We start from the raw sequence: 24,922 nt of genomic DNA on the forward strand, positions 1-24,922 counted from the left end.
ACCTGAGCAGAGGTTTAACCCACTGAACCACCCAGGCGCCCCAAGGGAAATTGAATCTTACTTAATCTTGCCCCTCCTCGCGCTCAGTGGCATCCTCGCAGGGAGGTGACTTAGAATCCGAGCCGCTTCCCCAAGCCCCCAGCCTCAGACCTAAGTCAAATGCATCTCAATGCCCAGCGGACACACGCGTGGCCTCCCCAAGCAGTAGCCGAGGGAGAGGAGCCCAGGCGCCAGGAGCCGAGAAACACTGAGGGGCTGGGCCCAGAGCTGGCTGTCCCCCTCCCTGTTCTAGTCTCAATCCAGAGGCCCAGGATTGATAGCAGGTCCGGATAAATACAGGACATGTTTCCATAAGTACAGCAGTCCACCCCCTCCCTTCCCCGCCCAGATAACAACAGAGTGCAGGAATCTGAAAAAGAGAATTCTGACCTCTTGTAATCTGTGGTGAGATCTAAGAGAAGTCCCTGCTGCTGGGAGTATAAATCAGTGCATTCTTTCCAGGATGTGGTTTGGCAAGATGAATTTAAATCCTTAAGAACAGCCATAAGCTTTTTGAATTAGCAATTCCTTTCTAGGATTTCTCTCTCTCTCTCTCTCTCTTTTTTTTAAGTAGGCTCCACGCCCAGCATGGGGCCCAACAGGGGTCTTGAACTTAGCACCCTGAGATCAAGACCTGAGCTGAGATCAAGAATCAGATGCTTAACTGACTGAGCCACCCAGGTGCCCCCTAGGATCCATCTTAAGGAAATAACTGGCAATAAGGATTTATACTCAGAGTTCATGTAAGTGTTGTTTATGATAGAGAAAAATTAGAAACAGTACCAAAGATTGAAAAGACATGTACCAGAATGCCAATAGGACATCTAAGGACATCTTATTTCCTTTAGGTTACTATAATTATATATTTTCCCCAACAGGGATTTAGAATTGGTCTAATTGGCATTTAGAATCTGGTCAGAAAGAAATAAGACATCTTTTTTTAAAGATTTTATTTGACAGACACAGCAGAAGAGGAAACACAAGCAAGGGGAGTGGGAGAGGGAGAAGCAGGCTTCCTGCTGAGCAGGGAGCCCCATGCAGGTCTTGATCCCAGGACCCTGAGATTGTGACTTGAGCAGAAGGCAGATGCTTAACTACTGAGCTACCCTGGCACCCCAGAAACAAAACATCTTAAAGAGCATGAACATGATGGGGTACCTGGGTAGCTCAGTTAATTGAGCATCTGCTTTAGGCTCAGGTCATGATCCTGGGGTCCTGGGGTAGAGCCTTTGGGGAGTGGGGGGGGGGAGTCCCTGCTCAGTGGGGAGTCTACTTCTCCCTCTTCCTCTGAACCTCTCCTGCCCCTGTGCTCGCTCTCAATGAATAAATAAAAAATCCTTAAAAATTTTTTAAAAACATGAATATGAGGAGAAAGGAGTAAGACCAAGAATTGCTTTTTAGCTGATAGGACCTAAGCAGGGTCTTAGGGGCCCTACGTGATTCACACAGAAACTGGATAATCATTTTGCAAGATTAGAGATCTTCCCCATCCCAAATATTGCATAATTGTCTCAAACCCTGACTTAGCTATGAGTTACAGCTCAGTTGATAAAATCCTGTGTATTTCTCACTTTTTTCTCTCTTGCCACTACACTGTATCATTCAGGTTTTGAAGCTACCAACATCTGATCTGTAAATAATTTGATATTCACCAGACACAGTTGTAATTTTCCAGTCTGTGGTTTCCACATGCCATGTGGATTCCACCGAAAACTCACATGTACTTGGGACTGGACCAGGAGACTCTGCCAAAGAGCCAACAAAAGCTCCAAGGTCTTTGGGCAGAGCCCTGGCAAGGCAAGGCGGCCGGTGAGTAACTTGGAGAAGTGTGCACAACCTTTCCCCTCCCCACCCCCTTTCCAAACTCTTCTCCTTGAAAAAGACACACGCAGCCTTCAGTTTTGAATATTTTAATTAGAAAGGTACAAAACATCATGGTTCTTTATACAAATTCTGCATTAAAATAATTTAACAAAACGCAGTGTTTATTTACATCTTTAGCTGTCTTTCCACATCTCGTTACCTTCTTGTGATTCAAACCAAAAACCGGTTTTGGCTTTTTTTTTTTCCCATTATATCTCAAGAGAAAATCTTTAGGTATTATCAACAGCCCTAGATATTAAAAGAAAAGGCAGAGGGACCAGTGGTAAGCTATTTTTGTGCTTGAATTCTTCAAAATATTTCTTATTTTGGTCAGCCTGAAAGACAAGGTGCTTTGGAAATGAGAACTGAACCTCCAAGGTAAACTGAGGCATACGGTGAGGAGAGTGTTCGTGCGTCGGGATAATGCATGGGTCAGAACGGGCATGTCTCCAGTGCCGATATCTTGGGATCATAAAGCAGATCCATTTGTGCTTTGCGGGCAGCTTGTCTCTGCAGGCCAAGAACGGAGCAGCAGTCTTCCTCGGGCAACAGGGGCCCATTTCAGTGGTCTCAGCCTGCAGACACCCACCAGAGCAAGAGGATGAGCCTGCTGGCCTGCCTGACACTCTGCAACTGGCCAGGCCAGAGTGGGCTGCCTGGGCGAACACTCCCTTCATCCCCTCATCGCACCTCGTGCGTCCCCCGCAAAGCCGCTCACCCGCATCGGCACCAGGTTCCTTCATCAAGGGAAATTCGAGTAGCCGGGCTTCCCGCTGGCCGTCCAAAGGAGCTCTGTGGCCGTTGGCAGTGGGAGCCAATACCAACAACAGCTCCTCTGTCACCCACGTCCTCTTCAAGAAGGGGGAGGGCTGTCCAGGACGAAGAGTGGCCAGTGTCCAGGCTGTTGGAGGAGGGCCAGAGAGCAGGCGACTGTGGTTCTCATCCTTCCTTCCCCCGCTGTTGCTGCGGGGGTTGTGGCCTAAACAGTGCTCTGGCTGAAGCCTGCTGTTCCAGGGGGCACAGACAGGGCGAAAGGCAGGGCAACAAGCCAGCCCCGGCAGGGCAGGGATAAAGGGCCCCGCAGCTGAGCCGATGACAGACGACTGTGTGTTAGGCCGAGGGCAGGTGGACGGTCCTCGTGTTCTGGGGTCGCCCACCCGCGCACGTGTGCGCGCACGTGCTCCCGAGCCCTCCCTTCTCGCTCCGGGTCTCCCCTTGACCGTCTCTCAGCGCTGGAAACCGAAGTTCTGAAGGGAAACTTAGAGGCGCAGGAGTGGAAAGTGCGGCCGATTTGCATCTCTCTCACAAGAGAGCCCTGAAAAGAGTAAGAAGTGGTTTACAATAGTGGGAAGAAATGTATAGCACGCTTCTCGGTTCAAAAGAGGAAAAGTCTTTGCTTGACCAGAGATGGGACTCTTTCCAAGAGCTCTGAACTGATTGTAGTTTTCTCCTGAAATTCAAGCCTAAGGCAAAAAAAGCAAGCAAATTATAGCCTTTGGGAACCCTTGGATGGTTCCACAAACTAGTCCCTGATGAGGGGTGCTTACGTGCCAGGTGCTTAGAAGATATGGATTTGTGTAGAGAGAAATGAGAAAGGACTGTCCTTTGTCTTTGACAGGAAAAGCACACACACCGCACGTGTCCACAGGCTCTTTGCAAAAGCTTCTTAAGATGGCAGTTCTCAGAAGACCACAATGAGGTAGCCAGGATCCTGCTGAGTTCTCAGAAATGGTCTTCCTATGACAAGTGCTCCTTATATACTTCTCCCTGGGGCATCCCTGTGACAGGGATTGTGGTCACCACTTGATTTTGAAACACAAATCTTTTGATTCTTTCAAACACCCAGAGGAAGATAAGCAGGATACTGACATACTGGACCCAGGCAAACTTGATTATTTCCCAGAATCCTGGTAGATATGTATAGACAGTTAAGGAGTCACAGATGGTGTTTTCTAAATGGAAGTTAAACCAAAGGTTTAGTTGAGACGGGAAATGGCAAAAATGTTTCAAATACTCTTAAGATAAAAGGGAATATGATTAAAGATTATTAAGGCATAAATATGGATGGTTTTGACTTGGAAGACTTCCCCAGAAAGAAATACGAAGAGGAAATGAGTTTTGTTTTGTTTTGTTTTCCCCTGTATGAATAGCAGACAGAGTCATTTGAGTGGGGCCACGAACTGTAGCCATTCCCAGTCGGAGGCCTCCTGCATCTGTTCCTTCTTGGGATGACGGAGGAACCCTCCTTTTTTTGAAACTGAGCTACTGTGGCTCTTTAACAGAAAGGATATGAAATGACTTCCACCGGGTATTGGATGACAGCGTTAATCACGAATGGAGCTTCGGCAGCCCTTCCCACCAGCCAGATGGGGTGGGGGCCCGTGAGGACCGTGGTTACTGTAATGCAACCCAGAGTTAATCCATGAATAAAGTAATGAGGGCTAGAAAAGTATTCTTTAACCTCTCAGGCAAATTCTGCACACCAGAACTTGTTCCAAAGGAATGACCCCAAAGAAAAGAGAACTGAATGTGCAAAGTTGTTCACAAATTATTCATTAAAATACTCGTCAAAATATTTACGCTTGGGGTGCCTGGGTGGATCAGTGGATTAAAGCCTCTGCCTTCAGCTCAGGTCGTGATCCCAGGGTCCTGGGATCGAGCCCCGAGTTGGGCTCTCTGCTCAGTGGGGAACCTGCTTCCCCCTCTCTCTGCCTGCCTCTCTGCCTACTTGTGATCTCTGTTTGTTAAATAAATAAATACAATCTTAAAAAAATAAAATAGTTGTCAAAATATTTATGTTAAAGGGGTGCCTGAGTGGCTCAGTCAGCTGTGTCTGACTCTTGATCTCAGCTCAGGTCTTGATCTCAGGGTTGTTAAGTTCAGGCCCTGCACATTGGGCTCTACTCTGGGCATAGAGCCTATTTAAAAAAACGAAAAATTATATTAAAAACTTGGAACTGTCAGGGTGCCTGGGTGGCTCAGTTGGTTACGTATTAAGCACTGACCCTTAGTATCGGCTTGGATCATGATCTCAGGGTCATGGGACTGAGCCAAGTGTAGACTGCGTTCAGCAGGGAGTCTGCTTCAGGATTCTATTCCTCTGCCTCTCCACTCACATGCTCTCTCTCCCTCTCTCCCTCTGATAAATAGACAAATCTTAAAAAAAAAAAAAATTGGGGGGCGCCTGGGTGGCTCAGTGCGTTGAGCCTCTGCCTTCAGCTCAGGTCATGATCTCAGGGTCCTGGGATCAAGTCCCGCATCGGGCTCTCTGCTCAGCGGGGAGCCTGCTTCCTCCCTCTCTCTCTGCCTCTCTGCCTACTTGTGATCTCTCTCTGTCAAATAAATAAATAAAATATTTAAAAAAAAATTGGAATAGTCTTCAGGTTCTATAGTTGTTGAATGACGAAGTAAAGGAATACTATGCTACCACTAAAAATAACCAATTAAAACTTTGTAGCAGGGTGGGAAATATTTATATTTCAGAGTACAGGGGTGCCTGGGTGGCTCAGTCAGTTAAGTATCTGCCTTCAGCTCAGGTCATGATCTCAGGTCCTGGGATTGAGTCCCATGTCTGTTGGGCTCTCTGCTCACTAGGAGGCCTGCTTCTCTCTGTCTGCTGCTCCCCATGCTTGTGATCACTTTCCCTCTCTCTCTAATAAATAAATAAATAAATAAAATAAAAAAGGACAAAAAAATTGGATCCTAAAATATTTCTAAACTATGATAAGAGCTGAATATAGAAAAATCTGCTGTGGACAAGAACTGAAAGGACTACAGAAAGCAAAGTTGTAGATGAGTGTTTTTGTCTTAAAATAACTTTAGCCTTGGAATAATGCCACCATGCGTTACTCAAAAATCAGGACTACTGGAACTGCAGTCCCCCTATTTGCTAAGGATGTGTGTATAGCATCCCTGATGTCTGGCTGCCAAGGAACCCTTCAGATGCCTTTAGAGAAAACCTCAGACCACCAACCTGCCAAATGTGCTGAGTCAAGTACACTCGGCTGGCCTGACAGTCTTTTCTCTGTAAGGAATGGACACGCTCTGCCTTCCAGCTAGAACCTTGGGCCCTCTGTTCTACCTCCACTGCTCATGTCAGGTAAGTCACTTTCTTTAGTTCTATCAAGGATAGCAATTTGTCTTTGTGTGTGGTAGTGGGGCCGACTCAATTAGGCGTTTACATTAAAAAGGAAATCTATCAAGCCAGTGGTGGGATAAATGTGGCACTTAATAAATAAATATGGGGCATAAATCAGCAGTCACCTGCTGGACCATGAGACTAGTGGTAAGGTGCGGGGGTATGATATGGGTCTTCAGACCAGAAGGAAAAAGACAAGTAGGGGCAGCCTGTTCCCTCCCGTCACTGAGTGTTCACTGGTACTGACATTTTCATCATGAGAAGGGCTCCAACTCTATTTTTCTTTTTTAAGATTTTATTTTTTTGTCAGAGAGAGAGCACAAGCAGGGGGAGAGGCAGGCTCCCCATTGAGTAGGGAGCCCCATATGGGACTTGATCCCAGGAGCCTGGGATCATGACCTGAGCCCAAGGCAGATGCTTAACCAACTGAGCCACCTAAGGTGTCCCAAGGGCTCCAATTCTGTTTTTGTCCGATGTTCCCCCTAACCTGAAAGGTCCTTGAGAAGCGGCTGAACAAACTGTACTTATGACTCACCATTCCTTTCCTGGTAAGCAGCAACAATGTGGGTGAGATCGTAGTCATAGGCAAAAGGGCTGGTCCCATTGATTACGGACACCTGGGAAATGGCAGGAGGATATGGGGTAAGCCTCCAGCCACTTCTCCACTCGTCTTTCTACCCTCCCTCCCCTCCAGGTTCATCTCACAGACCACCCTCTTGGGTTTGGTGACCTACTCTAGCATCAGGAGTCCTTTATTCAAGGATGGATAACAGGTGATCACCCCTGTCCCCCCTCCCCCCAGCCCGCCTTGCAACAATTTAAGTCATCTACATTCAGTCTCCCCGACCCTTTTAAAAAGATTATTTACTTTCCAGCAATAGAGAGCGAGAGAGAAAGAGGCAGCATGAGTGGGAGTGGCAGAGGGAGAGGAAGATAGAAAGTCAAGTGGACGATTAGCTGAGTGCAGAGTCCACCAAAGGGCTCAATCTCATGACCTGAGCCAAAATCAAGAGTTGGATGCTTGATCAACTATGCCACCAAGGTGCCCCCGAGTCTTCCGTTTTACAGGGATGGAAAAGGGGTCAATATCCACCTTTAACGGGCTTTAGTTACTTATAAAACACCCCGCCGCCCCATTCCAAGGGGAGCAATAATTCTTTTAATTTTTTAAGGAGTCCGTATTTTCATCTCTGTTGTCTTTCTTGCTCTTCCTTGGACACTCCGTAATTTATCTCTCTCTCTCTTTTTAAAAGATTTTGAGAGAAGGAGCGCCTGGGTGGCTCAGTGGGTTAAAGCCTTTGTCTTCAGCTCACGTCATGATCCCAGGGTCCTGGGATCAAACCCCACATCGGGCTCTCTGCTCTGCGGGGAGCCTGCTTCCTCCTCTCTCTCTCTCTCTCTGCCTGCCTCTCTGCCTACTTGTGATCTCTGTCTGTCAAGTAAATAAATAAAATCTTAAAAAAAAAATAAAAAGATTTTGGGAGAAGACTCCCCAGTGAGCAGGGACCCTGATTTAGGGCTTGATCCCAGGACTCCGGGATCATGACCTGAGCCGAAGGCAGATGCTTAACTGGCTGAGCCACACAGGCACCCCTGTAATTTCTCTTTTTTAAATATAGAGATGAAAATAGGATAAAGGGCAAATAATAAGCATATAATCCTTTGAAGAAGTAAACTATCTCCTGCCTTGTAATATTACATTCATTTTGATATAATCAATATCTAAATCTTCAAATAAAAAGTTTTTATCTGGGGCACCTGGGTGGCTCGGTTGGTTGAGTGTCTATCTTCAGCTCAGGTCATGATCCCCGGATACTGGGATCGGGCCCCACATGGGGCTCCTTGTTCAGCAGAGCCCTCTCCCTCTGCCTGCCACTCCCCGCTTGTGCTCGCGCTCTCTCTCTCTCTTGCGCGCGCGCACGCGCGCTATCTCTGTTTCTCTGTCAAATAAATAAATAAAATCTTTAAAAAAAAAAGTTTTTATCTTATAGTCCCCCTCCTTTTTATGTAAACCTATATTGAGGGGAGCCTGGGTGGCTCAGTCAGTTAAGCATCTGCCTTTGGCTCAGGTGTTGATCTGGATGTCCTAGGATCAAGGTCAAGCTCCTTGCTTATCGGGAAGTTTGCTTCTCCCTCTGCCTGCCACTCCCCCTGCTTGTGCTCTTGCTCACTCACTCTCAAATAAATAGAATCTTAAAAAAAAACCCTTTACATTGACTATAGGTGGACAGACCATAAATCCGTTTATCTGGAGCAGTCCTGGTTCATGCCTGTAGTAACTGATAAGATCACTCTTTCATTTTCAAAAGTAGCCTGGCCCAACTTGCACAGGCTCCCTTGTGATAAAAGAAAGATCAGTAATGAGTGACCCTATGTGTAAGATCCAGTCCTGGACAATTTATGGCTCTGTTACTTTCAAGTGGCAGGACTTTGGGAAAATTAATTAAGCGCTGTCTGCCTCAGTTTCCTGATGTGTAAAAACGAGAGTTCATTCTTTGAACAAATCTGAGTGCTTCCAATGTGCCAGGCCCTGTTTTAGGCTCCGGGGTGACAGTGGAGAAGATGTCTGTGCTTTTAGCGCTGGGGAGACAGGAGGCGAACACACCAAAACCCGATCTTTACTATTTCCGGTGGACTAAGGAAAATCAGTCAAGGTGAAGGGTGACGGGCAGGGAGGAGAAAGGTCTTTAGAAAGAGAAGTCCGAGAAGGTCTGAGCTCGGGCACATTTGGACAGGGACCCGAATGGAGTGGGAGAGCAAGCTACGTGGATATGTGGCAGGAGGAAAAACTGGGGGACAGGAGCTGCTCCGTGGGACTGAGGAACAGTGAAAGGGCCGGTCTGGCTGGAAAGGAGCCCCGGGGGACCATGACAGGACAAGCGGCTGGACAGCTGGGAAAGGACAGAAGCAGGATCCCCGGAGGCGGCTGCCGCTTAGCAAACAGCGGTTAGTTGTGACTTCCCCAGTGTTTTACACGAACTGGGAAAGGCCACTTGGCATAAGCCACGTGTGCGCGCATGCGCACCTGCAAAGCAAAAATACTTCAGTTCTTAGGGACGCCTGGGTGTCTCAGGTGGTTGAGCGGCTGCCTTCGGCTCAGGTCATGATCCCAGCGTCCTGGGATCGAGTCCCACATCGGGCTCCTTGCTCGGCAGGGAGCCTGCTTCTCCCTCTGCCTCTGCCTGCCTCTCTGTCTGCCTGTGCTCACTCTCCCTCTATCTCTGACAAATAAATAAATAAAATCTTTAAAAAAAAAAAATACTTCAGTTCTTAAAGGCATGTTTCTGGTCTCTTTTTAGATGCAAATACCAGTGTATCTGGCCTTGTATTTTGAAAGAACTCAAGGAAAGAACTCTGCAGAAATCCTCTTCTGGGTCACCCCCAGAGAAGTGCTATTTCCCACTTTCACGCCTCCCTCTTTAAAGAACCTGATAAGCAGTAACACAGAGAAACCAAAGCGACCACAGCGCGGAGCTTCCTTACGTTGTATCTCACGTCCAGGCCGCCGCAGCTTAGGGGCTGCTTCTGCTGCAGCCTCAGGTCCCCGTGCACATACAGCTGCGAGCCTGGAACCGCGAAGGAGGACTGCAGAAACGCCATGCTCTGCATCACGAACGTGGACATCCTCTGAAATCATCAGAGGGAGAGACAGTTTTGGGGGATCGGAAGGCTCTGGGCCCTGGGCATCCCAGTCTGGGGTGGCAGCGTCCCAGCCCCTCCACCACCTGCTTGCCCATGCGGGAAGCTATCCGCCCGGAACCCTGCGAGCTGTGGATAGCCCACACACACCAGCACGGCCCCCATGAGAAACGTGCGATTTGCCTCAATTAAATCCCGCACAACACTTCGGAAGAGAGCCTTCGGCAGCAGACAGAGGCCTAAAAATCAGACAGAGGGCTCAGTTCTATGAAGGCACAAAAGGGCGGGGATGGGCTTCCCGGAGGAATGGACTCACGTGCAACTGGTAGGAGAAAGTCAGGATGAGCTGCACACCGAGAACCTGCTCCGTGGACTGCAGGGGAAGCTCCAGCTTAAAATGTAACATGTCCATTTTCCCATCCTGGTTCCTGTCTTCTTCTCGAGTCTAGGAAACCCAAAGACAGCCAGTGGCCCTGGTCCTGAGTAAGTCCGGGAAGAATCTGGATGCCTGCCGTAACAGAGGGACCCACTGTTCTGCTACACACGGGAGTTAGCTCCCTCGCCGGAAGTAAACAGGAAGAATAAATAGGTATAAGGAGATCAAGAGCAGGGAAGGAGACCCGAGGTGCTGGCCCCGGGCTTCACACTCCTGCTTCTCAAATGTTTAAGCGCCACACTGAACAGGAACTTGAAGTGGCAAGAACAACATCTGGAGGTCTGGATGGCATTTTTTTTTTTTTTTTTTTTTAGTTTTTTTCTTGAATCTTTTTTGTTTTGTTGCTGGTGTTTTATTTTCTTCTTTAGAAACACATCTGAGGGGCACCTGGGTGGCTCAGTGGGTTAAGCCGCTGCCTTCGGCTGGGGTCATGATCTCAGGGTCCTGGGATCGAGTCCCGCATCGGGCTCTCTGCTCAGCAGGGAGCCTGCTTCCCTCTCTCTCTCTCTGCCTGCCTCTCCGACTACTTGTGATTTCTCTCTGTCAAATAAATAAATAAAATCTTAAAAAAAAAAAAAAAGAAAAAGAAACATCTGAGTTTGTACGGAATATTTAAATAGCACATTAGTACTGACTTCTACTTCTCCAGGAGTCCATTTTTTTTTTTTTTTAAATAGAAAAGAAACAGATTCTAATCATCATGCATTCATTCCCCAAACAGACTCAGGAGAAAAACACCAAACTCTATCTATACTTTCTTCGGCCACAAGTGTCTTTGCTTCAGACTATCGATAGTGGAACTCCTCATCACTGATGTCGGGGCTTGAAAGCCTCGTGCAACTTTTAGTACCAATCGATACAGTGAAAAAGGAAGCTAAATCAAATCAGCAAGTCATTAAAACTACAGACAGTTTATAAATTATGGATACAAAAGGAAGGAAAACTGAGATCTAAGGAGGGAAAGAGACAAAGGACAGCCCATAGAAAACACCAGAATCCAGTCTCACCACCCATAGTCTGACCATCAGGAAGATGGCACTGAAATGTGATCACTGGGGACATGATTCTTTGGGACAGCCCTGGATCTTGTTGCTACAACTGATCCTTTCCCGCTGTAGGTTCCCAGAAGGATTCTGCTCTGGCAGATCAACATTCCCAATGGCATGCTCCAGGAACAGATTCGTTTTGCTTTCCACTGTTATTATGATGCAAGGAAGAGATTCTTTGTTCTTTTTCAGGCTCCTAAGGGTGGTTGATTAAGATGGAGCTCAGTTTTCAGGACCTTTCAATCATGTCCTTCCTTCAGACAATAATGTCCTTATCCTAGGCCTTGTTCTAGAGAAATGTACCCTTTTTCTTCTGTTGGATTCTGTTTTCTCTGTCCTGTTCCATCAGCTTCACAGGTGTAGGGGAGGGATATTGTTACCAGGGTTGACGGTCAAGTTACTGAGGCAATTATGTATTAGCAATTATGAGTAGGACAGAAAAGAGGCTGCCTTGTCTTCCTGTGAATTTTCTTCAGTTGGAAACACTTGCAAGACAAAGTCAGATTCACTCTCTGTAGTGGACCCATACCTTCTGGATCTTTAGGGCTGGACAGGAAGACAAAGATCAAATGTCTCAACTTGCAAGACAGCATAGAGGGTGCGGGGCCGGGGCGGGGGGGAGGTTGACAGAAGAATCAGACCTCAACACAGTGTGGGAGGGAGAGAAATACATTTGTTCATTTGATCTTTACAATAAATCCTGACGTAAGCGAAGCAAAGATTATACTCACTGTACAGATGAGGAAATCGAGGTTCAGGGAGATTGAGGGATTTTTTTGGGTGTGGCTAGTAATGGTAAAGATTTGAAACCATGTCTGTGACTCCAAATTGGGTCCTCTTTCCAGAACTAAAATGTCCAGACTTAAAAAACGCTCAAGGAGAAAATTGTGGGTAAGATTAATCTTTTTGCAAAAAGCCAGCATCAAAGTTAGAAAGCAAGTCAGTGTGGTGTTTATGCAACATATTCACTCCACATTCACACGGGACAGGGATCTACCACAGCAGCCTAATTAGAGTCTGCTTGTTAAGTTCACTTATTAGTCTGTCAAGTATTTTTTAGGGGCCTACTATGTGCCAGGCACTGTCAAGGGCTTGAAATACAGTGGCAAACGAAGTACATAAACTCCGAACCCTAATGGGGTTTACATTCCCAGCCAGGGAGGCAGAAAATAAATCCATAAACAAATAAATGTGATAAATGCCACAAAGGGAAACGAGGCAGGCTTCAATTAAAGGAAAGGGAGGATCTCACAGCCATTTTTTTCAGGAAATACTCAGGAAGATCTGACTGTGGGTAGCCGGAAAGAAGTGAGGTGAAGAGGAACAGAAACATTTAGAGGCAGGGTGATCCCCGCTGACAACGTCCACCTGCTCTGCGAAGTGGGTCAGCGCTTACCGGAGCAGTACGGGCAGTGAGGAGGAGGGAGGTGGAAGCCAGGGCCCAGGTAGTCCTGGGGGGAGGGACGATGCTAATGCTGCGTCCCCACAAATGCCCATTACAAGGTCCCGCTCTCATCCCCACAGGGCTGGCGAGGTGGGCCACATTCCTATGCCAGTGCTCGGACCAAGGATGAAATCCACCTTTTGATTCCATTTAGTTCAAATCAGGTTTAACGCATGTGCAAGTTACAAAGGGAGGCACTCCGAGAGCTAATACTTCTTTAACACAACTTCAAGTTTAGTATCTAAAACCCAGTGGGTATGTTTGGCGAAGGGAATTCATCAATTATATCAGCACCTAATTTTTATAAGGCATTTGTGCCATGGGAGCTCTGTGCCTAAAGCTGGAGAAGAAAGGGAAGAGGCTGGTGTTATCTCAAGGAGCTGGGCCAGACCTCAGAAGCCTGGACAAAGAACCCACTAGAGGGAACAGTAAGGTTGCTCCTTCCTGTTTGCACCCCCCCACCATGGTTCTTCACTCTGGTTAGAGTCTTTCTCCCACTGCCAGAAGGCTCATCATGCCTCCTACAGGAAGAACCTCACAGAGAGCCAGTGAGCAAAGGAGAATGTGGTTTTCAGCAACAGCATGACCATCACAAAGCGGCACCCAGGAGGGTGGCTTGGGGCAGGCATAAGACTCACTAACCCTAACACCAACTTAACAGTCACTGTAAATCTGGAGTGCCTGGGTGGCTCACCTGGTTAGTGTCTGCCTTCAGGTAAGGTCCTGATTCCAGGGTCTGGGATCGAGCCCCACACTGGGCTCTCTGCTCAGCAGAGAGTCTGCTTCTCCCTTGCCCTCTGGCTCCTGGCTCCTGCTCTAGCTCTCACTTTCTCTATCTCAAAATAATAAAAATCAGTAGTTAAAAAAAAAAAAAAAAGAAAAAAAGTTCCATGCTATACTGAGCCAGCCAGGTGCCCCAAGGTTAACGTCTTAGTTTATACCAGTGTCTGTTTTACCATATACTTGTCATCAATGGGTGTTTCATTTTTTTTCTTTTAATGTTGAAAATACTCTTTGGCACCAGTCTTTGGGTCTCCAACAAAGTAGGGACCAACACTTCAGGGCTCCTAGACTCATCAAATCCTTGCTGCCTGTGTTTCAATGAATCTAAGATACCATCAATTATAAAATGCACCATTACTTTAGATACCAGCAAAAAAGCAAAACTACTTCTAGTTAAACTATGACTCAATGCTTTCTAATTACTGAGAACATTTCTTTTACAATTATTAAAAGCTTTTAGACTCTAGGCATACTTATATCAGATATCATAGTTATGCACATAAAAATATAAGGAAAATAAATGGCCCTAGGGACTCCTAAAACTTCTTTACATTCTGATTCTTTTGCATTATTTTGTGACTCAATGATAACCATCCTTTTCTATGTAATTTTGTCCTTTGTGCCATCGAGCATATTGGAGATACAACATTAAAAAAAAAATCCATAAATGGAACTAAATCCATTGGTCTGGGCTCTTAAGCAGGCTTTAGGGGCACCTGGGTGGCTCCGTCAGTTAAGCATCCAACTCTTGATTTTGGCTCAGGTCATGATCTCAGGGTTGTGAGATCGAGCCCCACACTGGGCTCCATGCTCTGTATGGAGTCTGCTTGAGATTTTCTCTCCCCTTCTGCCCCTCGTCTCGCTCCCACTCTATAAATCAATCAATCAGTCTTTTAAAAAGGTATGTAGATCTGGCCTATATTTAAGTGCCTCTTAAACCTTCCCTGACCTGCTCAACATTTGGTTCTCAGGGTTAAAATATTGTTTTATTATTGTTTCTAATGTTTTCTTTCAAGATGTTGATGTCAGTTCTCCAAGTTTTGATGCTGACACATCTGATGTTTGCACATGTGTAGGCAATAAGGATTAAACCAAGCCTGTCTACTGGCAGCAGCAATATTTTTTAAGATTCTATTTACTTGAGTGAGAGAGAGGGAGCACGAGCGCATGAGCAGGGTTTGGGGGAGAGGCAAAGGGAGAGGGAGAAGCAGATTCGCTGCTGAGCAGGGAACCCCAATGTGGGACTCGATCCCAGGGTCCTGAGAACATGACGTGAGCCCAAGGCAGATGCTTAACCATCTGAGTCACCTGGGCGTCCCACAGCGGCAATTTTAAGATACCACAGAGAGGACACATTCTGATCTCAGAGATGTGAAAACTGTATCTCAGATACAACAATGCTCTCCACTCACCTCCCTGCACTGCCCATAGCCTTCAGCCCCCACAGTCTCTGGGCCCACACATGCCTTAAAGAGCTCAGTCAGGCTTGAAAGGAGCGGTCACCCTGTGGTTTTTCCTTCTGTCCTTAACCACAATAGCAACAACAAGAAACTTGGATTTACAAAGTGTTCAAAGCACAGGGACTTTAGAGATGCTGTCCAAGGTGAGCTGACCGAAGCAGAAGCAAGGCCATTTCTGGCTTCTGAGGCATTTTCCCAAGTTAGTAACCACAGAACCATCCCCCAGCATTTGGTCAAAACTTGACCTAAAACCACTGCTTCTCTGATCTTCTGCACAGTTTCTCAGACAGGCTGTGGTTAGGCTAGCTTTACCTTGAGAGTTGGTGGGGAAAAAGAAGTACTTTGTTGCAATAAGGGCTAAGAATATATGCTATAGATGGGCACAAGGGTGGCTCAATACGTTAAGCGACTGCCTTCAGCTAGGGTTGTGATCCCGGAATTCCGGGATTGAGCACAGCATCGGGCTCCCAGCTCGGCCAGGAGTCTGCTTCTCCCTCTGACCTTCTCCCCTCTCATGCTCTCTCTCTCTCTCAAATAAATGAATAAATAAAATCTTAAAATAAAAGAATACATGATATAGAATGACAAACCCTTGTGTTGCAGTCTTGACTGTTTGGTTAAGAACTAAGCAAAAGAGGTCACTTCTCTGAGTCTTAGTTTCTTTACCTGTAAAACAAGGATATAGCCTCTGTATCACATGGTTACTATGAGGATTAAAGAGGTAGAGATGCCTGGGTGGCTCAGCTGGTTAATCAACTGCCTTTCATTCAGATCAGGGTCTCAGGGTCCTGGGATGGAGACCCACATCGGGCTCTCTGCTCAGCGGGGGGCTTGCTTCCCTTCTCTCTCTGCCTGCTTGTGGTTTCTGTCTGTCAAATAAATAAAATCTTTAAAAAAAAAAAAAAAAGGTAACGTATGTAAAAAAAAAATTAAGAGTTAACACTTAGTGATTGTCACGGGCCAAGAACTATGTAAAGGACTTTAAACATATTATCTAATGATGAAATGCTAAGTGTATGCCTGAAACATAGTAAATCAACAGTAATTTTTATTACTATGGCTCCTAAGTATATCACCAGGGGATTGCCCACCTGCTTTAAAACAAAACTGAGACATAATTCATGTACCATAAAATTACCTAAAATACAGAGTTTGGTAGATTTTAGGATATTCATGAAGTTGTGAAACTATCACCCCTACCTAATTGCAATTTCTTTTTTTTTTTTTTTAAAGATTTTATTTATTTATCAGAGGGAGAGAGGGGGAGAGAGCGAGCACAGGCAGACAGAATGGCAGGCAGAGGCAGAGGGAGGAGCAGGCTCCCCGCCGAGCAAGGAGCCAGATGCGGGACTCGTTTGATCCCAGGACGCCGGGATCATGACCTGAGCTGAAGGCAGCTGCTTAACCAACTGAGCCACCCAGGCGTCCCCCTAATTGCAATTTCAAAATGTCTTCATCATCCAAGAAAGAAACCCTCTTCCTATTAGTAGTCATTACCTGTCTCTCCTGACCGTCAATTCCCCAAGCCCCTGGAACCCCTAGTTTCTGTCTCTGCAGATTTGACTTTTTTTTTTTTTTAAAGATTTTATTTATTTGACACACAGAGATCACAAGTAGGCAGAGGGGCAGGCAGAAAGGAAGGGAGGCAGGCTCCCTGCCCAGCAGAGAGCCCGATGTGGGGCTCAATCCCAGGACCCTGGGATCATGACCTGAGCGAAAGGCAGAGGCTTTAACCCACTGAGCCACCCAGGTGCCCCAGATTTGACTCTTCTGAACATTCCATATAAAATCCATCAGATGCTGTCCTATTTCATGGCTGGATCCTCTCTTAGCCTGTTCTGAAGGCTCATCCATGCTGTAGAATGTTTCACGACTCCATTCCTTTTGGTGGCTGAGTAACAAACATTCCATTATACGGCTAGAACCCATTTCGTTTATGCATTCATTTGTTGACGAATATTTGGATTGTTCCTATTTTTTTGCTATTAGGAATAAAGCTTCTGTGAACATTTGTGCCTGAGTTTTTGTGCTGACATAACTCTTCAGTTCTCTTGGGTACGCATATACCTAGTAATTCTATGTTTTACTTTTTCAGGAACTGCAAACTATTTTCCAAAGTTGCCATGTCATTTTATATACTTACCTGCTTTTGAATTTGGGAATTTTTTTTTTTTTTTGCTTTGTTTTTGCCTTACTTGTGCCCTTTCTCAATTTCCTTTGAAAAATTATTGTCATTATGGGGCATCTGGATGGCACAGTAGGTTGAGCGTTCCACTCTTGGTTTCGGGTCAGGTCATGATCTCAGGGTCTCAAGATCAAGCCCTGCATGGGGCTCTGCTTGAGATTCTCCCTCTCCCTCTGCCCTTCCCCCTGCTCACCTGCTTTCTCTCTCTAAAATAAATAAATCTTTTAAAATTGTCATTATAATGTAAAAATGTTGAATGTGTATCACATTTTCATGATATAAAATTTAAAAGGTACAGAAGGATATATAGTAAAAAAAAAAAAAGCTTCTCTCCCATCCTAACCTCAGCCACTTAGTTCTTTGCCCAGAGAAATCAGTGCTGTCTTTTGAATCCTTCCAGAGAGAGTAAGAGCATTCATGTATGTATATGCATACACACCCATACATATATCCTTTGTTATGTTTTCTATTATTTTTATGTGAATGGAAGCATATTATATACAATTTTTGTTTTTTCTACTTTTCAATTTATTTTGGAGGTGATTCCACATCAATATATAGAGATCTGCTTCATTTAAAAAAAAGAGCTATGCAACATTCCACTGCGTAAATGTACCACAATTTCTCTGATGAGTCTTCTTCTTCTTTTTTTTTTTTAAGGTTTTATTTATTTATTTGACAGACAGGGATCACAAGGAGGCAGAGAGGCAGGCACAGAGAGAGGAAGGGAAGCAGGCTCCCTGCTGTTCAGAGAACCCGAGGCGGGGCTCAATCCCAGGGATCATGGGGGATCATGACCCGAGCCGAAGGCAGAGGCTTTAACCCACTGGAGCCACCCAGGCACCCATCTGATGAATCTTCTATTACTACATTTGTTTATTTACCTTATTACAATGCTGCACGATGTGACTTTTTTTTTTTTAAAGATTTTATTTATTTATTTGACAGACAGAGATCACAAGTAGGCAGAGAGGCAGGCAGAGAGAGAGAGAAAGGGAAGCAGGCTCCCTGTGGAGCAGAGAGCCCGATGCAGGGCTTGATCCCAGGATGCTGAGATCATGACCTGAGCTGAAGGCAGCGGCTTAACCCAATGAGCCACCCAGGCACCCCACGATGTGACTTTTTATGTATGTCATCTCACCTATTTGCACAAACCCCAAAGTACCTTACTAGAAGTGGAAGCAGGCACAGGCATCTGTAAGTCTGACAAATATGGACAAATATTGGGCTCAGTCAGTTAAGCTTCTGCCTTCAGCTCAGTGGGTGACCTTGGAGTCCTGGGATTGAGTCCCTCTTTGGGCTCTCTGCTCAGTGGGAAGTCTGCCTCTCCCTCTGCCTGCCATTCCCCCTGCTGTGGTCTCTCTCCCTCTCTCTTTCAAATAAATACATAAAATCTTAAAAAAATATATGGATAAACATTCCTTCAAAGATGTGCATCAATATACAGCCCCACCAGTGATACACACAAATGCTCACAAGTTTCCCGACATCTTGGTCACAGTGTGGTCAAACTTCAATTTTTGCCTATTTGATAGATTAAAATCATTTCTCTAATCATAACTGCGACTTCCTAAGAGTCACATGTGCTTCTTTTTCTTTGAACTGTTTACATTCTTTGCCCATTTTTCTGTTAGATGGTTAGTCTTTTATTTATAAAGCTACAGGCACTTTATGTTAGGAAAATGAACTTTTTACAAGTGATACAAATGATAAACCTTTTTTTCTAGTTCTATTTGTGCTTTGATTAAGCTTATGGTTTTACCATGCCAATAATTTTTTAAAAGACTTTATTTATTTATTTTTAAAATTTTTTAAAAAAAGATTTTATTTATTTGACAGAGAGAGATCACAAGTAGGCAGAGAGGCAGGCAGAGAGAGAGGAGGAAGCAGGCTCCCTGCTGAGCAGAGAGCCTGATGTGGGGCTCCATCCCAGGACCCTGAGACCATGACCTGAGCCGAAGGCAGAGGCTTTAACCAACTGAACCACTCAGGCGCCCCGTATTTATTTATTTGAATGAAAGAGATAGAGGGAGGGACAGAGCAAGAAGCAGACTCCCCTCTGAGCAGGGAGCCTGATGCAGGGCTGGATCCCACCATCCTGAGATCATGACTTGGGCCAAAATCAGATGCTTAACTGACTGAGCCACCCAAGGGCCCCTATTCCATATTTTAAATTGAATCTTGACCTATCTGGACATGAATTCTGGTGTACAATCTGAGCACTGGCTCCATCTTAAGTTTTTCCAGATGGCTTCCCAGTCTCCCCTACATCATTTTATTACATAAGTCATCTTTCACCACTGATTTAAAATGCCACCTTCATCTGTTAGATGGTTAGTCTTTTATTTATAAAAGCCTTTTTATTTATAAAGCCTCATCATATTTGAGTCCTTTTCTATACTTTTTGCACAAGTTCCCCAAGTCACACTGCTTTATATATTATGGCTTTAAGGTATAATTTAATATCTCGGAGAGCTATTCTCCTCTTACCCTTCTCTTTTTTCCTAGAATTTTTCTTTCTTTTTCCATATGGCTGTCTGTCCCTGCATACTGTCATGTTTTCACTGAGAATGCATTACAATTATAGATCAACCAAGGGAGAAGAGGCATCTTTATGATGTTGAATTTTCCGGTCTAAAAATATGACAGATATTACCATTTTTTAATCTCCTTTGTGTCAGTCATCAATCTATTTAAAGTTTTACTCACATAGTTCTTGCACATTTCTTTTATTTATTTAAAATTTATTTATTTACTTACTTACTTACTTAAAGTAGGCTTCTTGCCCAGCCTGGAGCCCAATACTGGGCTTGAACTCACAACCCTGAGATCAAGACCTGAGCTGAGATCAAGAGGTGGATGCTTAATTGACTGAGCCCCCGAGGAACCCACACTTAAAAAAAAAAAAAAAAAAATTTTTTTTTTTAAAGTATACATTTCATGTTAAGCCTATTCCTAACGAGTTTATATTTTGGGGCTGCTGTTGAGATCTGTACTTCTACTATATCTTCTAGTTCATTTATTTGTATCTCATGATTTCAAACTATTCTCAAACCCAAGAGCTCAGCTAGGACGAAAGCAAATCATTTACTAAAAAATACTTATAGACAGGGCGCCTGGGTGGCTCAGTTCTTACGTGTCTATCTTCAGCTCAGGTCATGATCCCAGGGTCCTGTGACCCAGGCCTGCATCAGGCTCCCTGCTCAGAGGGAAGCCTGCGTCTCCCTCTCTCAACCCCCCCTGCTGTGTTCCCTCCCTTGCTGTGCCTCTCTCTGTCAAATAATAAATAAAATCTTAAAAAAAAAAAACCTTGTAGGGCACCTGGGTGGCTCAGTGGGTTAAGCTTCTGCCTTAGGCTCAGGTCATGATCTCAGGTTCCTGGGATCGAGCCCCACATCAGGCTCTCTGCTCCACAGGAAGCCTGTTTCCCCCCTTCTCTCTGCCTGCCTTTCTGCCTGCTTGTGATCTGTTTGTCAAATAAATAAATAAAAATCTTAAAAAAAACCCCAAACAAACAAACTTATATAGACACTGCCCTAGAATGGAGGGGGAACAAGACGAAGAAAAAGGAGCTTTGGTTTTGCATTTTAGAGTGTAAAATTACTCAGTATTATAAAGGATTAATAATTCTGGGCACCATAAGAATAGTGGCAGTCTTGCTTTCATGGATCAAAAATACACACACACACACACACAGGAGAAACAGGGGGAACAAGGGTGGTGCTTTCAAGGTCACCGAGATAAGAGCCTCTCTAACCAGCCATCCAACTGGAGAGTCAATCTGCTGTGTTGGATGAACACATGAAAAGAAAAATATGAATGAAACCTAATGCTTCATGATTAACTTTTCACGATTATTTCTTACACTTAAGTAAGCAGAGAGTATGACGGAGAGGAATACACAAATGTAAGGAAAACAAAAAACTTCTATGAAAAACAGGTAATGTTAACCTAAAGTAAGACTAACAAGGGGTTCCCGGGGGGCCCGGGAGTCGGCTGAGTGTCGGACTCTTGATTTCCACTCAGGTCATTATCTCAGAGTTATGGGAACAGCACTGCCTCTTCCAGCACAGAGCCTGCTTAAGAGTTTCTCTCTCGGGGCGCCTGGGTGGCTCAGTTGGTTGGATGACTGCTTTCAGCTCAGGTCATGATCCTGGAGTCCCAGGATCCAGTCCCACATCAGGCTCCCAACTTCATGGGGAGTCTGCTTCTCCCTCTGACCTTCTCCTTGCTCATGCTCTCTCTGTCTCTCTCTCAAATAAATAAATAAAATCTTAAAAAAAAAAAATAACCTGTGCACTGGCAATTCTGGATTTCTCAGTTTCAGGCATCCTCTACTGACTTCCCATGTGAAAAGATGAAGTTTTAGTTTTCTTCCCTCCACCGCCCCCCATTGAGTTAAACTCTCATTTTGGTTAGTCAATCAATATTCAGTGTTTATGTACTTATGACTACGTGAATCCTATTCCTTTCTTCCTTTTCCTTACTTTTTATTTCTCTGAATTTAATAATTATTTGCTTGCTCGGTTTTCTATTTACAGGTACAATTTCAAAAAAACAGCTTGCATTCCAATTCCTCACCATTGGCTGTTTAAAGGTCTAAGATTGATTCAAAATCTTGTTCACTGCAGTATCCTAAATAGTGAAAAAGTAGAAGTCCATCAAATATCCACCAACGGAGAACTGGCTAAATCCAATAGGTTTTCCCTATCATGAAAATTTTATGCAGATCTTAAAAAGAGTAAGTTTGGCTAACAAATGTACATGTTCCAAAGTCAGCCTTTAATTTTACATTATGATGTATACCTGTAACTCCTTAATATTTTACAATGGGAATGCATTTTTATAATCAGAAAAAATATGAATTATATTTTGTTTGTAGTTATTCATATGATCAGATGTAAAAAGTTTTGTGGGCTTTTTTTTTTTTTCCATTTTATTTGGCTGCTGGAAAATAGTCTGATTTTTTTTTTTTTCCCAGCTACACAAGTTGCCTTGTAGGCCAATCATCTCTGAGATGTGCAGAGATTCAACTTTGGAAGAAGAAAAAATAGAATTTTCCTACTTCTAAGGGAAAATGTTTTCAGAAAATGAGCAGAAAGGGAATGACTGTAAAGTTAGTACTCACTCATCCTGAACCAAATACTAAATTAAAGACAGGAAAATGCTTCCTTTTCATCCTGGACAACTGCAAGCTGGGGCCCGCATCTAGTCCTACAAGCCAGGGAGGCGCAACAGGGACCCCCTGCACATTCTGGGTAGGTCGCTTAGCCAATCAGCTCCCCGGCTTCCACGTGTCAGGTCTGCATAAAAATGCATCCCCTTACCGGTGGTCCCCGCTGCGAGGCACAACTGCAGCCACACGTTAGGTTAATGCCTAAGCACAGCGCTCGACCTTCGTGACTCAAAGAAACTTTCGCGAACACCCACCCATCAGGCCAGGCCCACGGAAATGGCGGGGGGGGGGGGGGCAGAGACAGGCTCTCCCCCAGCTTCCGTAGGACACGTGCTCACGGCAGTGGCTAACATTCCTGGCGCTGTGGACTGCTTGGAGAAGTCGAATGAAACGAGAGAGTCACTTCCCGGGAAATTAAACGTATGCTCAGGCCAACGCGCCTGTGTACACAACCTCCGTGGGTTCACAAACCCTTAAGACCCAACCTGGGCTTCCCTTGGCCGGGGCCGTTCATCCTCTCCCCGCCAACCCCGGCCACCCCCGCCCAGCCCCGGTGGGTCTCCAGGCCCGGACAGGAACCACGCACCGAAACCAGCGGGACGCGCAGGTGATCCCCCTGCAGCCGGTTGAAGGCGGGGAACGTGCTCCAGGCCAGGAACCCGCCGCGCTCCGGTCCCAGTAAGGCCACGAGCAGCACCTGGTGCTGGAAGCGCACGGTCGGCTGCTCCTCGTAACTGCTCCGCTTCAGCCAAAACCCTGCGGTAGAGAGGGCGGTGGGGAGGAGGTCATGGAGGCGGCCGCGGGCGCAGCAGGCCCTGGGGAGCTAGCTGAGCGCGCCACGGCCGCGAGCAGGCTCACCGTGGCTCCGGAAGGCCACCAGCAGTGGCGGGATGTACGTGAGCGCGGCGGCCAGCAGCAGGAACAGAGCGGCCTTGGAGCAGAGCCCCGCGCGGTAGCCGCGCTCCACCGGGTGAGAGAAGAGCTCGTAGAGCGCCATGAACGCCGCGCGGATTCCGGCCGCTTGCCTGGGACCCCTACGCCGTCCCACAGGAAGGACCAAGTTTGGCTTCTCCTGGTTGCCATAGCCTTGGTCTCCACGGCAACCGACGGAGCCGGGAAAAGAACCAATAGGAAGGGCGCGGGGCCTTGGCAGGGGTGGGGTCAAGCGGGGGCGGCGCTCCGCTGGTGGGAGTTAAGTTTCCGAAGGCTGAATGGGATTAAGGAGTGTCCGGGCTCAGAATTGTGGCCATTTCCTGGGTTAACGTTTGTGTAAAATAAGATTTCCATAAAAATTGACTTAAAATGCTTACCTTTTTATGTGTCATCTTTTAATCCGCAATGTGGTTCGTACTTAAATCCAACCCGTCACAGCACACTCTCCATTGTAGGAAAACCCAAAACAGGCGTGGCTGTGCTCCTGGACCTGGCCTGGGCTAAGACCAAACCCCGGTCCCTTTGCCCCCAACTTTCCTGTCGCTTCCACTACCCGCCATAGCAGGACAGACACAGAAACAGGGCACAAATCCCCAGCTCTTCGAGGATAATTACTACATGGCTCTCTCTGCTGAATTTCATCACTTTATACTGGGTACAAACTTGGCTGCCGGTTTTAGAAGCTGTGGCCCCCTCTCAAAGATAACAGTGGCTTATCACCTAATTGAAAGCTTCCACTTTCACCTCCAACCAGTATTTTGAACATGGCAGAAGGATTTTTTTTTTTTCTTTATCATTGTCAACAGCCAAGTTCTTTATCAGAAGGTCCTGAAGGATCACATTACAGTGCCAAACGATAGTGTGAGGTTTGTGGTCTGAGCGCAGTCCAGGAGGTGATGCCTCTATTTTGAAGGCAACCTAGAAATGGCTTTTAGATGAAAAATACAGCTGAGAGCCTTACAACACAGATGCTTGAGGGGTCAAGACCTGATCATTTGGAAAAATATCCAGGGTCCTCACCACAGTTCAAGATGACAAATAATATCAGCCAGAAGATTTTGTCATTTTGGGTCCAGTACTACTCATTCTTGCTTTAAAGCTTTTCTGGGGTGGGAACACAGCTCCTAAATACAGTAATTGTTAGGCTTAAATCTATATTATTATTCTGACATTGTACTGCATCTGTGATTTAAGTGAATGACTTTCATTTATTGAAAAACTGTTAAGGGGTGCCTGGGTGGCTCAGTGGGTTAAAGCCTCTGCCTTCGGCCCACGTCATGATCCCAGGGTCCTGGGATTGAGCCCCGCATCCAGCTCTCTGCTCAGTGGGGGGGCCTGCTTTCTCCTGACTAATTGTGATCTGTTTGTCAAATAAATAAATAAGTCTTAAAAAAAAAAAAAAGAAAAACTGTTAAAACCATATGATTTCACTCATATGTGGAACTTAAGGAAACAAATTAACAAAGGGAAAAAAGAGACAAACCAGAAAAATGCTATATATTACTATATAGAACATATATAGAACAAACAGATGGTTACCAGAGGGCGGGTGGTTGGGGGGATGGGTGAAATAGGTGAAGGGGATTAAGAGTGGACTTTTCTTGATGAGCACTAATATATGGAATTGTTGAATCACTCTATTGTACATCTGAAACTAATTAATGCTATGTTAACTACACTGTAATGAAAATATATAAATAACCATTAAAATAAGATTCTGGAATAGATGGTTCTAGCGTCACCTCCTGAGGGTAGCTCTACACTGAGGAAGGAGGTATTT

At 45.5% G+C, this 24,922-nt stretch overlaps 1 protein-coding gene across 2 annotated transcripts; it reads right to left on the reverse strand.

Annotated features, from left to right (window-relative positions):
• Positions 1–1,933: 1,933 nt before the first annotated feature.
• TMEM231 (transmembrane protein 231) lies at positions 1,934–23,403 on the reverse strand. Of its 2 annotated transcripts, XM_059382210.1 has the most exons (6): positions 23,068–23,403; positions 22,796–22,965; positions 9,996–10,124; positions 9,524–9,667; positions 6,576–6,657; positions 3,379–3,854 (listed from the first exon to the last, which is right to left on the reverse strand). In XM_059382210.1, exons 1-6 carry the CDS (start codon positions 23,204–23,206, stop codon positions 3,640–3,642), a joined length of 879 nt encoding a protein of 292 aa, XP_059238193.1. In that variant the 5' UTR covers positions 23,207–23,403; the 3' UTR covers positions 3,379–3,639. The 2 variants fall into 2 exon arrangements, with proteins under 2 accessions (XP_059238192.1, XP_059238193.1); XM_059382209.1 differs by lacking the exons at positions 3,379–3,854; positions 6,576–6,657 and adding an exon at positions 1,934–3,217 and having other exon boundaries at positions 23,068–23,346.
• Positions 23,404–24,922: the final 1,519 nt, after the last annotated feature.

Source organism: Mustela nigripes, chromosome 17 (genome assembly GCF_022355385.1).
Source record: "Mustela nigripes isolate SB6536 chromosome 17, MUSNIG.SB6536, whole genome shotgun sequence".
NCBI lineage: Eukaryota > Metazoa > Chordata > Mammalia > Carnivora > Mustelidae > Mustela > Mustela nigripes.

What these genes read in the sequence shown, in the direction of transcription:
- TMEM231 (XM_059382209.1), bottom strand. Translation starts at nt 23,206, where the DNA reads ATGGCGCTCTACGAGCTCTTCTCTCACCCGGTGGAGCGCGGCTACCGC. An exon ending in TGCGCGTCCCGCTGGTTTCG is followed by an intron (nt 10,125 to 22,795) that starts GTGCGTGGTTCC and finishes TGGGTTTCCTAG; the next exon opens with ACTCGAGAAGAAGACAGGAA. An exon ending in CTTTCTCCTACCAGTTGCAC is followed by an intron (nt 9,668 to 9,995) that starts GTGAGTCCATTC and finishes TGATGATTTCAG; the next exon opens with AGGATGTCCACGTTCGTGAT.